Here is a 14319-nt window from a genome sequence, read left to right on the forward strand (position 1 = left end):
CTTCATCATATGAATATCAGGTACAATCCCTCCCGTTAGGGGTTTAGTATCATACTATCATAAAATATATGAGAAGAACATAACCCGTGTCATGCCAACAACTGTTTTTTTAGAAATAAATGTGTTTAGTTCCGATGCAAAGACCCTATCAGTGAATCAATGTTAAAGCCAAAATATGCAATCTTTAATGACCTGACAACAGTATCGTAACTATATCCCCTTTTAATAAGTCTATTTAAAGGTTTTGTTAGTTTCTGAGGAGAATACTGACATTTTTGTGCTTTATAAAGAATATTTCCATAAAATTTTGGATGTGAAATACCTGAACGTATAAGATGTCTGCATGTTGAGTTATATTTACGAATTATTTCCTTATACCGGTGATAAAATTTAGTAAATGTTTTGACCAGTTTGTGATATCGAAAACCCTGGTGTAATAATTTTTCAGTAATACATAAATTTCTCTCGCTAAAATCTAATACATTGTTACATACACGAGCGAATCGTACAAGTTGAGATATATAAACACCATAAGATGGTGACAAGGGAACGTCACCATCTAAAAATGGATAATTAACAATAGGAAATGAAAAATCATCTCTTTTATCATAAACTTTTGTATTAAGCTTCCCGTTTATGATATAGATATCAAGATCGAGGAAAGGGCAGTGGTCATTGTTAGCATTAGCTTTGTTTAAAGTAAGTTCTACAGGATAAATTTCTTTAGTATACATACTGAAGTCGTCATTATTTAGAGCCAATATATCATCCAAATATCTAAAAGTATTGTTAAATTTTTCTATCAAATGTTGTTTTGATGGGTACCATGTATACCTTCAGTTTACAGCATGGTTAACAAATGGTTAATATCAAAGATTCAAAAACAAATTATAACATAATATAATCTTGACTTATTTCACACTCAAAAGGTCAAAATACATTTGTTGCTAAAAAAAATCTTAAAGACTGACAAACACCATGAACACACTGAAATATGGTGGGACATCAACATCGTACTTATGAGAAATAGTGCACCATATGAGGAATATTCAGTACAAGAGAGACATGTCATCATGGTCATGTTAATCAGTCAGGGGACTAACTGAAATAAGTGATTTTTAAATCACTTTGGTGATTTTTAAATCACTTTGTGTAGCAAATTCGAAGTTTTGTCACAAATTGTGATTTTGTAGTTTTACCAAAATTTTAAACACATAGGTTTAAATAATATCTTTTTATTAGTAAAATTGAAAAAAATGAATTTTTTGCTTGTTTTAAGTATCAAGGTTTATGCCTTTGATGCTATCATTTAGCTGCAATTCTATTTCAGTTGAAAAAAATGCTATAATAATGGCTTTACATAAGGCCACAATTAAAAATATTTCAGTTTGCCCAAACCCGACCCATGATGACTGGGTGTGGGTAGGTAGGTAGGCAAATTCTTTTTTTTTTTTTTTTTTTATCAGAATTTGCATGAAAATATTAAAAGATCTTAAAACAGTATATCTTTTTTTTTTCGTCAAACCTTTGTAGAGAAAACCAAAAGCCATGAATTTAAAACCTCTATAAATAAATTAGTCTACTATATGATTTGTATCCTGAGATGTTTATAACACTGACAATTGCTAGCTGTGTGAAAGGGCTGGTGGATTTATGAAGTGATTTTCAACAGTTCCATCAACACGATGTTTTTGTAAAAAAAATATCAGCTGATTATGTAATGATTAAATTTGTTTGCAGTTTTTAAATCCTATTTCTATTAAAATATTTATATGAATTATTATCTACCATCCTTAGTTTGTGTCTTGTTTATGTTTTGAAAACAAATTTGTATTTACATTATCACACAGGTAAACTAATTTGGCTATACCGGTAAATAGATCAAAGCATGTTCTGTAGAATCTCCAAACTAAAAACGTATTTGTTATAATTTTATTTCTTTAAATAATCAAGTTTAAATTTTTGAAAATAATCATTATTGATAAAATATAATTGCATAAAGTTAACGTTTTCTGAAGACTATTTATTTTTAGGTCATGGTTCTAGAGGCTTCCTCACAAATTTGTAGAAAAATCCAATATGGCGTCCATAACATGTTTTTACTTTTGCACATGTGAAAAAAATATTTCTGTCAAAAGTCAGATTTCTCTTGTCAAAAGGGATTTATATTGCAATAAATTATTCAGAGGGAGTTACATTCAGTTAAGATTATATTTCTGATTCTGTGAACAATTATAGTTTTATCAAATTCTCCCAAACAGCAACGTACTGATCTTGTCTAATGAGACTTGTAAATTTGAACTATTTGAATAAAAGGGCATCTAATTTACATGATAAAGAAAGATTATAATTAAAGACAACAATTTATCAAGAAATAATTCTTTTTTATTCAGTAAAAACAAAATCTTCTTGCAAGATTGTAAATTCGCAACTTTTCCGGATCCATTTCCTGTCAGAATAACATTGAAAATATTCGATTGCACATGGTTTTGAACAAATCTACCTGAATATTCTTATCAGATATTCGATAACACGATGAAATTAACATTGAGCATATAGGTAAGGGTTTGGTAGTACAGACAACTACAGCGTAAAAAAAACTGCCACTTCACATGTTTTACTTCTTTACGTTCGTTAAATCAGAAGATAAAAACAGAGAACATCGAATATCGATTAACTGCGTCTTTTATACGCTTTCTTTTAATCTTATTCAGTTACTTTCAAACGCAAAGACGACTAACATTAAGTTTTGTACGATGACGGAGCGGACCCAAAAAAAATTCTTCAAAAAAAAATTCTTCAAAAAAACGTCCAAAAAAAATTTTGAGTCGGCGGGTTTATTTTGGGTTGGTCGCGTTTGGGCAAACATACAATCTTTTTATTTTGGCCTAATGAACTGATACTTTCTTAACAGATTTTCCCCAGCAGTGGGAGTATTTTTCCTGTAAAGTTCAAGGTTTCATCTTTCAGATTATGTAATAAAATTCTACTGTTCACGATAAAAATTTCACTGTTCGGGGGTGTTGAAATTAGTAGGTGTTAATCCTTTATTAAAATAATGCTACTTAAAGAAGTGATTTTTGGGAAGGAAATTGAGGTATGATACTTAAACAAGTGATTTTTATGTCATTATCCTAGATTCAGTACAAGGTCATCACCTGAAATGACCTGGTCATCCTCCGTGGCGGATCCAGGGGGGGGGGGGGGGTTCCGGGGGTGCGCACCCCCCCTTTATTTTTGCCAATCAATGCATTTGTATCGGGACATATGTTTTGCACCCCCCCTGCACCCCCCCCTTTGCCCTGGGTTAGCACCCCCCCTTTTGAAAATTCCTGCATCCGCCCCTGATCCTAGACAACACAGATGTTGGTTCTGATAAGTTAAGAAACATAATTAGTCCCTGGATCATTAGTATTCTATATCTAAAGCTACAGTAAAATTAAATCACTTCTTCTAGTGTTTATTTTGTACTACTTAAATAGGTGATTATTAAAGAAAGACAACTCTTACTTTCAACCTTTATGGAAAGAATGTTACTTGAATCAGTGATTTAGAAAATCCCTCATTTAAGTAAGTCCCCTGACTGTTAATAGACAACTTTCGAGTTCGATGCATTTTCGACAAAAAGTCCGGTTTTAATAAGTCATTTGAGTGTTTAGGGGCGTCATCACTTCCATTCCAATGTTGAGCGAGTGGTTGGAAAACTATAATTCTCATATTGTACAAATTATTCGGAAAATTGAATTCTCAAAATTGACAATCAGCACTGCTGTCATTAGGGAATTTTCATTTTAATACCTCAAAACAACCATTATCTATTAACTTATCAGAAAATTATATACTATCATGCATGTTTTTCAATCCATCTTGTATGGGAAAGGATTTGTATAGGCACTGCCTTTTGTCCAATCCCTTTGTTTAAATGTACATTTGATATTTGAACAATAAAATATTTTGAATTGAATTGAATACAGGTCATACCCTCTATCTGGTAAATGACGTCATAAAGGTGTGTATAATTGACAAGTTTTTTCCGGTGAGGGATGAACTCGAAAGTAATATTATTGACCTTAGGATCAGGAACATCAACCAAGAGATTGAAAAGCTATAAAAACAAACTGTAAATATTGTAGAATAAGGGATATCATGATCTCAGTGTTGCCTCCAGATTTTTTAACACCCATAGTAGGAAATATCCTTTTTGTCAATAGTCGAGGGGCTAAGTGATGCAAAATTGCAGCAAAAAAATGGGGGGGGGGGGGGGGGGGGGGTGTCATGCAACATTTTTTTTAAAGAAAATTTAAAGGTATGTCCCGCATTTTGACCTGATCTATTTGAGTTGTCATTTGCAGATACAGAAAATATTGATTTTATAAAATGTACAGCTACACCATAATAATTCATCTATTGGAGATCCAACCTGCCTTCTTTTGTGATCTCTGACTGACTCGGTCTGCCTTGTTGGCAACACCTCCTTTTTTAAATGTTAAAAAAAATTATGATTTAGTTCGAGGAACCTACAAAGAAAAATGATTAAAATAATGATTAAGAAGATGGTCACCTGATAAATTAATTTGTGGAGAAAGTTTCAAAACAAAACCATGTGCTGCCTGCGAGAAACAGTTTCCGGTAAAATGTCGTAACATGTGTACGATTTTATATTTCATCTAATATTTTACAATCATGGCTCAAAAACTTTCAAAATTATGATAAATAAAAATTTAAGGGCAAATATTTCGATACATAATACAAAAAATAAATAATTACGACAATTAGGCTTTTGGTAGTCAGTTGAACGCTTAACACACCGACTGTTTCGTGAAAAATAACAAGCACTCACATGACAGCATTGAAGGAAAAACGTTTGGCTGGTTGTCTTCATCGTCTCACACTTGAAAGAAAGGCTTGAAAGGAGAGAAAAATAAAAATGCCCCGAGACGGGAGGTATAAGACCACCAATTATCTCACTATAATGTTTTAAGTAAAATGACTATCTTACAAAACGTACCAAGCTAAACAGGTTGGGAACAAACGGTATCGGGATCGTTCGCCCTAGGTTCGTTCGCACTGAGTTTGTTCGCCCTGGTAATCCGTTCGCCCTGGGTTCGTTCGCCCTATTTTCATTTATGATATGTACAATGGATACGTTACATTAATGAAAGAAATATATATTTATATATATTAAAATTTATGTATACAGAATATTAATGAAATAAAATTCTTGGCTGCATTGTTACACTTTATTTTATATTTAATAAATTACTTTTAATTACTGTTGATTGAATTTTGATTGCTGATAATTTGAAATCTTTGATATCACTGATTGTTATATGAATTGTCTTTGATGGATTAATATGAGGCAGGCATTACCTGTAAATGGGGACGAAGTCAGTATGAATTATTTTTTTGTAACTTAAATATTTGTTAAAAAAAAGAAACGGAAATACGTAACGTTTCTGATTTTGGTTCTGTTGTTAGGAATTTAGTTGTGACTTTATTTAAATTATGACGTCATGTGCAATGTAAACAAAGAAACGCTATCATCAGGTAACGTTTTTTCATATCAAGGAATTATTAAAAATGAAATTGGTATTGCACGTTCCTTCCTATTTTATACTAGACTGATAAATATATATTTTACTCAAAGTTTCATACTAACGAGACCGGAAAAAGGAAGTACATTATACATTTCTGCGCAGGTCCGGGATTTCAAAACACGACAAAAAAAATTTGAACGATTTTGAGTTCATTAGAACAATGAAAAATTCGGGAAATTTTCCCGATTTTTTTTTTTATTGAATTTTCTACTGTTATTGGGGACTTCGTCCCCATAATAATGAAAATAACATTTTTCTCAAATAAAATTTTTACAAAGTTATTGCCAAACTGTACAAGCCGTCCGACAACCCACTAGACAACGTTCAGCTGCTGCAGTAAAGAATTTTAGATCAATTAACACTTTGAACTTTGAACACTTTCTTATGTATAACTTAAGTGCTCCTAATGTATCATTTTTATTGATCAAATCATGTGTGGAAATGTAAAGTAAAACTTAAAGGATGTGTGATAGTGATTTCCTAGTAGCGTAATTACATGCAGATACTAACTTAGTTCTCAATAGTTCGTAAATATTCGGCGAAATTGTAGACTGACTTCAACATATTCAATTAAATACACACAACACAACACTATAATAAAAAATAAAAATCAGGGCGAACGGTCTCAGGGCGAAACGGAACTAGGGCGAACAGTAACTAGGGCGAACCGAAATCAGGGCGGACGGACCCGGATTCGGAACAAACCCCCTGTATTATTGTATGGTGATTATGGTAAACGGACAGAAAGTCACAGGACATAAAGTCACAAATTTGGTAGGACAAAAAGTCACAGGACAAAAATTCACAAATAATTTGTTGGCAATTGTTTGAATATATAACTAAGAGAAATATCTAGAAATATTTACTTTTTAATACATATATTCATATTAACATGATTAAAGTTTCGGAAATGTGTCAAAATCCGATGGGAATAACAGATATAACATCAAAACCAAATACATGAATTTGGGATAGAAAAGTACCGTGACACGTCTTATAGTAATGTGAATTCACACTCAAATATAGGAGAAAACAAAAGACACAACGGAAACACAACGTAAAAATGTTACACACACAGAAACGAACTATGATATAACAATGGCCACAGGACATTTTTAAAGAAAAAAATGGTGGGTTGAACCTGGTTTTGTGGCATGCCAAACCTCGCATTTGATGGCATTGTTAAATATAACATTAAAATGACAACATAATAATACAGGACTACAATACAAATAAATAGGAGAACGTATTAGGCAAAGAAACACATGAATAATAGATAACAAAAGGCATCAGGTTTAAAATTCATTACGTCAAAAACGCGCCTCGTCCAAACAAGAATTACCAGTGACGCCCAGATATAAAAGTTGGAAAGTCAAAAAAAGGGGGTGGGGTACAAAGTTGTACAGCTCTGAGGATCAAAAGTTGAAAAAGGTTGTGCCAAATACGGCTAGGGCTTTCTGCTTGTGATAAGAACATCCTTATTATATAGAAGAATTTATGCTATTGCAAACAGTGAATTTTATCAAATGAATATAAAAGATTTACATGATAAAACTGACGTCTTAACTAATTACAAAAAACAAAACCCGAATACATAATACATTGAAGACCAACACAGAAAATAGACACGCCCGACTCAGTGACAAACCAGGCCTGAACTCAAAAAGTAAACAATGACGTCACATACGAACGAAATGGTGAAAAGGCACAATATTACGTCATGCAGACATTTGAATTTCTGAAACAGCAGAAATATGACGTCATATATAATGGACCATAATTTGCTATTGGGCTCGTTTCCTATAACGATAGAAAAGTGATAAAAATGTGTATTACTGTAAGAAAAGTTGTAACTACATCTAAAGATGCCTTTATTTTTATCAACATACAAGTGTATGCTACTCTTCCCTAGAAAAAAAATTGAAATTAACAAATTTCAAAGATTATATGACAGTATTTTTGTGTCGTTTCTCGCGTTACTTTTCGCTTCCGAAGTGCATAACGCTGACTGATTTATAGATAATCGTCACCGGCAAATTCGTAACTTTTGCTTTCAAATAATAAAGAACATCGACCAATAAGAATAGTCAGAAGAAAATGCCGAGAACTATAAGTATTTCTGTAGCAGGTGTAAGAACACTAGCATTACTTTGGTTTCCAATTTCGTAACGCAAATTTTAGATGATGTAATCTGCTTTGTTGTAATAGAATTCTTAATAACAATATGCAAATATGAACTCTCGCGAGATGTTCAAACAGGTAAATCAGAGATGATTTACATTCTAGTTTTGTTCTTCGTAATAATTAAGTTAGAAAATGACGTTATCGTTATGCGTTACATTCCAAATGAAACAAAAGTCCAGTTATTTCCTTTTTTTTTATTAAAATTGTTTTTGTCTTTAAGTTCTAATCATTTCCGGTCATACGTGAAACATGTGACTAACATGTGATCACGCCCTTACGGCCGGATGTATGAAATACTAGGTCTAAACATTGTTTTTGTTTCCAACGGGATGTTAGCAAACATAATCTGTAGACTTGTTTCGTCTTGTTTAAAAAAGGAAAATACAATTTTCAAAGAGATTGCACCGGGGGTCTATTGTTTTTCCTATGTGCATAATGTTACATACGATCGTGTGTGAAAATAAATGCCCAATGACTTGACAAAATCGATTTCAGATTTGACAGACGTTATAACACACTTTGTTTCCTGATAACGATGTAAAGGGTCCTTGGAAAATTCAATCGACATTACGTCTCTCATCATTGTGCCGATGCTCGTTGGATTGATTTTGCTTCAGCAGTAAATATTACTGGATATTTTAGGTGAATAAAGATAACTTAATAAAAAATACATGTTAATATACTGTTACACTTGGAATGTACAAAGTTGGTATCTTTGTCACAATTTTAGTTATTTTTTCTGCAAACACTTTTCAGAAACGCAATAAACTTGTCAAAGGAGAAGTAAACTTTTACCATGCATGACTTGAAAGGAAGTACTTTATTGATTTTAGCCCACTAAAGTATGTTAAAATGTGGAAACCATGTAGATGGTGCACAGGTCACAAATATCACATGGTGCCTATTTTAAAGATTTTAATTCCAATTTAAAAGTTTTTTTCTTTACTGGATTTAAAGAATTTTACATTGCCAATGATTTGGAATAAATTGTATATAACTGGAATTTCAAAACCAAATATAAATACATTTTTTTGGCTAAAACATCAAGATACAACGATTATGGTATCCTGTATCAATGAAGAAAATATGGAAATTTCTGAATAAATTGTACTAATTGTTTTCAAAACAAGCACATATTTAGGAGTTTTATAATACTGTTACATTTAAGATGGATTTGAAGAAAAAGTATACTGTTCAGACTATTTTAAGCAGATTTTGCAATAAAATAAAACTAAAAAAATGCTTTCGGTTTCTTATGGTTTCCTGTCGCGTTTAAAAAAAACTTTAATTAAACATTGAAAATAAATTTTAAATATTAACATGAAGCAAGTAACACTAGTAATGGTGTTCATTAATTATGTCTTTTGAAATATATTGTACAAAATAAAGAAAATAAAGATTGGTTTCCTGTTTGGTTTCCTGTCATGTAAACAGTGAATCAAAATGTATTATTTTTTTCTTGAAAAACTCAATTGTTCCATTAATACTATTCTAACACCAACACAACCCACAGAATAAAAGTTAAAGTTTTAGAAATTATAAAAAAGGATACAAAAAGAAACCAAAGGCCGAATACCAAATTATGGTCCTTATTTGAAAAATTATGTCTAAAAAATAATAAGATAGAAATAGGATTGATATAAGATTATAATAGAACTAAATACTGATATTACATTTAAACACAATGCACATTGCAATACTAATCAATAGCAATTAACTATATTATATATATGTCCGGTTTGTTTTGAATCTAATTTCAAACATAAAAATCGTACAGATTACGTAAAATTATTGCTCTATCAGTCAGGGGACTTACTTAAATGAGTGATTTTCTAAATCACTGATTCAAGTAACATTAAGTGATTTAATTTTATTGTAGTTTTAAATATAGAATACTAATGATCCAGGGACTAATTATGTTGCTAAAATTATCAGAACCAACATCTGTGTTGTCTATGATGACCAGGTCATGTCAGGTGATGACCTTGTACTGAATCTAGGATAATGACATAAAAATCACTTGTTTAAGTATCATACCTCAATTTCCTTCCAAAAAATCACTTCTTTAAGTATTATTATTCTAATATATAACCCCCACTAATTTCAACACCCCCGAACAGTGAAATTTTTATCGCGAACAGTAGAATTTTATTACATAATCTGAAAGATGAAACCTTGAACTTTACAGGAAAAATACTCCCACTTGCTGGGAAAAATCTGTTAAGAAAATATCAGTTCATTAAGTTAAGCCATTATTATAGCATTTTTTCCAATAAAATAGAATTTACAGCTAAATTATAGCATCAAAGGCATAAACCTTGCTACTTAAAAGAAGCAAAAAGTTCATTTTTTTCAATTTTACTAATGAAAAGATATTATCTAAACCTATCATGTATTTAAAATTTTAGTAAAACTACAAAATCACAATTTATGACAAAATTTCGAATTTGCTATTTAAATAAGTGATTTAAAAATCACTAATTTCAATAAGTCCCCTGACTGTCTATAGAGGTGTATTTTAGTTCACACTGGATTTTTAGCAAATTAGGGCAGAATGGCATTTTCTAGTTATATTGGCTATACTCTCTAGCATTATATGCATCAACATCATGACATATATGCACTTTACTAAAGATTGGGATCACCAGTTTTCTGCTAAAGTGACAAAATTTGCAATCTATTGTATACCTATCTGAACACCCGAACAACAACGAAAGAAAGAGTTTAACTTTAAATTTCATGTTAAATCTAAAAATAGAAATTCTGTTCAGTGAGGCATAAGTGAGTGGAATTTACCTGACCATCACAGCTTTCAATCATGGTGAACAATAGATTGTATATTTAGTCAGATAAGCAACAAACTGGGCATGTGCATATTAAATTAAGTACATCAATTGGTGCATCAACAGTTGCAGGTTACTGCCATAATAAGTAGAAAATGCCATTCTGCCCTATTTTGATTTAAATCCAGTCTAAACAAAAATAACCCTCTATAGAGGGGTAATTTTATCCCCCTATAGAAGGATTATTCCTCTATACAGGTAAAATTACCATATAGAGGGTTTGTTCCCAACCTGCTAAAAGCCTACAGAGTACAGTCTACATGGGGTAACACGAATGACCGAATAACACTGTTATTATCTTAATCTGAAAACAATTTAAATTTACATGAGCCTCAAGGCTTATAACCTCTTTCTGTTGGCCTGTCATTGCCTGTGTAAAACTGAATTGACAAGGTGAAAACATACAAGGAATAAGAGACTTGGATGTGCCTTTCTGTACATATACTTACAGTGAGTGGCCCTTTGTTCCAACTTTAGCTTCCCATTGAAGGAACTTGTTGGAGCCATTAATTTGTCACATTGGCATTAATTGGATGAGTCTTATGAAATCTGGTCCGTTCACGCTTAATACAGTTCGCACCCTACACGTTCACACCCAATTTTTATTCGAATTTCAGTTGAATAATTAGATATTATATTTTTTTATATAAACATAGCACATGATGCACTAGTCTCATTGAATTATTAAATGCAGTGGTCAGAATTCTGACCACCATGACCACAGGATTTAGGCCATAACCTGTTGTCAGTGTAGTGAAAAGAGAACACAACAGGGGTCCAGTTTATACATATATACCATGAATACCAAACATGCCACAGCAAGGGACATTCTAATTAATTTAAATGTTTCATTTACAACCAGCATTCTTTTCATCTTATATGAGGCAGGCATTACCTGTGTAAGAGCACAAAGTCTATATGAATTATGTTTTCAAATCAAACATATTTTAACTTCAAAAACTGTTAAACATATTAAAAAAGAAACAGAAATATCGTGACACTTCTGATTTTGGTTCTGTCAAATGTTCTGTTGTAACATGTTGGGGATTTTAGTTGTGACAACATTTTCAACATAACAAAAAAGAAACACTATCAGGTACCATTGGTTTTTCTTTACATCATTAAGTATTAATATGAGGCAGCCATTACCTGTAAAAGGGAACGAAGTCTGTATTAGTTTTGTTCAAAAAGAAAAAGTTAGAAAAAAAAGTTAGAAAAAATAGTTAATGATTTTGAGTTCATTAGTACATTGGAAATTATATATCTATTTTTTTTTATTGATTTTTCTACTGTTATAGGGAACTTCGTCCCCTTATAAAAATAATACAGTTAGGATTGATATCTTTAAACCTATTAAGCCTTAAGATCACAAGTTGGCTTGTTATTTTCTTATCAGATACAAGGAACTGCACAATATAGATACAAATGGCAAATGAATGAAATATGAATGACTGATCAGATGAGTTTCCCAGTGTGTTTGCTATAAAATTGTTCAATTTGAATTTTAAATTAAACCATAAGCAAAATTAATGAGAAAACAATAAACAAAAAACAAAGATTACACAACAACCTCCCAGTAACGTAATATTCAGCTTTGCTGAATTGTATTTTTTTTATTGTTTAGATCTTACAGAAGAAGATCAAAGTCAAGATCAAGGAGTACTTCAAGGGAGAGAAAGAAGAAACACAGAAGTAGATCAAGAAGTCCTAAAAGAAGATCAAGGTCAAGAGAGAGAGACCGAGAAAGGAGAAGGTCAAGATCAAAAGAAAGACGTAGATCTAAAGAAAGGAGAAGATCAAGATCAAAAGAAAGACGAAGATCAAGATCAAAAGATCGCAGAAGATCTAGGTCAAGAGAGAGAGACCGAAGACGGTCAAGATCACGTGATAGAGATAAGAGGAAGTAAGACTGGTTTCATTTAAATGTTTTTTAGGGCAATAGGGATAAAATGTTGTGCATTTTATGCACAAATGTGTACTAAACAGGGTTGATTACAGTACTTTAAATAAATATAAATGTAGACTCATATTCATTAAAGACAGATATTTCAGTAACAAACAGAAAAAAGAATTCCCTCAATCATTGTTTCAAGTTGGGTTAAGGGAGATTACTCTTAATTCATTGTAATTAGCAATGTGTTTCCAAAATTCCATTTGAGCACTCATGAAATCAGATGAATAATAATCTGTTACTGAGGAATGGAAAATGGCTTTTACTAACACACTAGTGATTAAAGAGTAATGTCCCTTACGGCCTTACCTCCTAGGTTTACCTGCTAAAATTTACTAAACAATTTATTAGATGAACATGCATTAGATAGTGATATATATGTCAGTGGTCTCGTTAGCCCAAAATAGAAGGGCGCCACGCCCTGGGTGCCCTAAGTCGTGCCCTGTGTGCCCTAAGTCGCGCCCTGTGTGCCCCCAGCCGCGCCCTGTGTGCCCCCAGCCGCGCCCTTCTGCCCTGACGCCGTTTTCTGAAAAAAACTCTTGTGCCGTTTTGATAAAATTGCCTTTTGTTTCATCGATTTCTTATCAGAAGTTAAATTACATATATGACACCTGGTGATTGCCCCCAGGTAACGAGGTTAATCATGTCATTACAATCAATTATTGTGGATAAGACTTCAAAGGTGTTAATTACTAGGTAATTTAATTAAGACAATGTACCTTTTTGTCATAAATATAGTCACAATGGAAGAGTGTATGAATGAAGACTTTCATGAATTTAGAAATCAACTTTGCCTTCACAGAAACATCGTCCATCTCAACTTGTGAGCGACAAGCAGACGTAAACATGTTGGAAATTAATTTTGGAGTTACTTCCCCTGAAAAAGCTTATTACAAAATTGTGCTCCTAAAATATTATCTAGCACTAAAAATAGGAAAAAATAACCAATTGAATACAAAATTATATAAGAATGTTACCTTAAGGATACTAACTGTCTTTGAACATACAAAAAAAATATATTGCAATTTATTTTTGATAATCATACTTTTGGCAATCCATGTTTTATACATTCTCAAGTAAGAAATATGTAGAAATGAATTGTAAGAATGGTGTTAAGCTATCAACTTACGAAATGGAAGTGTGTAGTTAAACTCTCATCACAAATCAACATGATGAAGCTACACTAAATAATATATTCCTAAACACAAACAATAAAAAAAGTTTCGAGGGCCAAGCTCTAGATGAAAATTTTGAAATACAACTACTCTGTCAGTCATGTTCATGTATGGTAAACTATCAGATGTTTAGTTTATGTTCATTTTTTTGGAAGGAGAGGGGGTGGGGGAGAATAGTAAGTTTATCTTGCCTCTTTTGGTTAATAGTATGAATGTGTATTGCCATGTTATATGAACATGTAGTATGAATGACTTTTCTTATGCAAATTTTATAGATTAAATAATCATAACAACAACTTATGCATCTTTATTGACAATATATACAGTAAAAAAATATGTGAACTCGTGATACACGCAGGGACGTAGACAAAAGAAATGAGCAGTGCCTTCTCCTATCATAAAAAAGTGCCCTGCCCTTCACTGGCACCCTGCCCCTTTTGAATTCTAGCTAGAGCACTGTATGTTTGTATGATAAATTTTGAAATATTGTTGAAAATCTGGGAACATTTATGTTATTGAGAAATTGTCTGATTGACATATACATGATATATACCTGTCACTTCTGTCAA

The 14319-nt window shown here is 32.0% G+C and overlaps 1 protein-coding gene across 1 annotated transcript in view; it reads left to right on the plus strand.

The window, feature by feature from the left end:
• Positions 1–4813: 4813 nt before the first annotated feature.
• LOC139489178 (probable ATP-dependent RNA helicase DDX46) overlaps positions 4814–14319 on the plus strand; it is a 34904-nt gene continuing 25398 nt past the window's right edge. Inside the window, exons 1-2 of the mRNA XM_071275353.1 lie at positions 4814–4944; positions 12249–12527. Of these exons, the coding sequence (XP_071131454.1) occupies positions 4928–4944; positions 12249–12527 (296 nt within the window). The 5' untranslated portion in view covers positions 4814–4927. The remainder of the gene's footprint in view (positions 4945–12248; positions 12528–14319) is intronic.

Source organism: Mytilus edulis, chromosome 9 (genome assembly GCF_963676685.1).
Source record: "Mytilus edulis chromosome 9, xbMytEdul2.2, whole genome shotgun sequence".
Classification (NCBI taxonomy): Eukaryota; Metazoa; Mollusca; class Bivalvia; order Mytilida; family Mytilidae; genus Mytilus; species Mytilus edulis.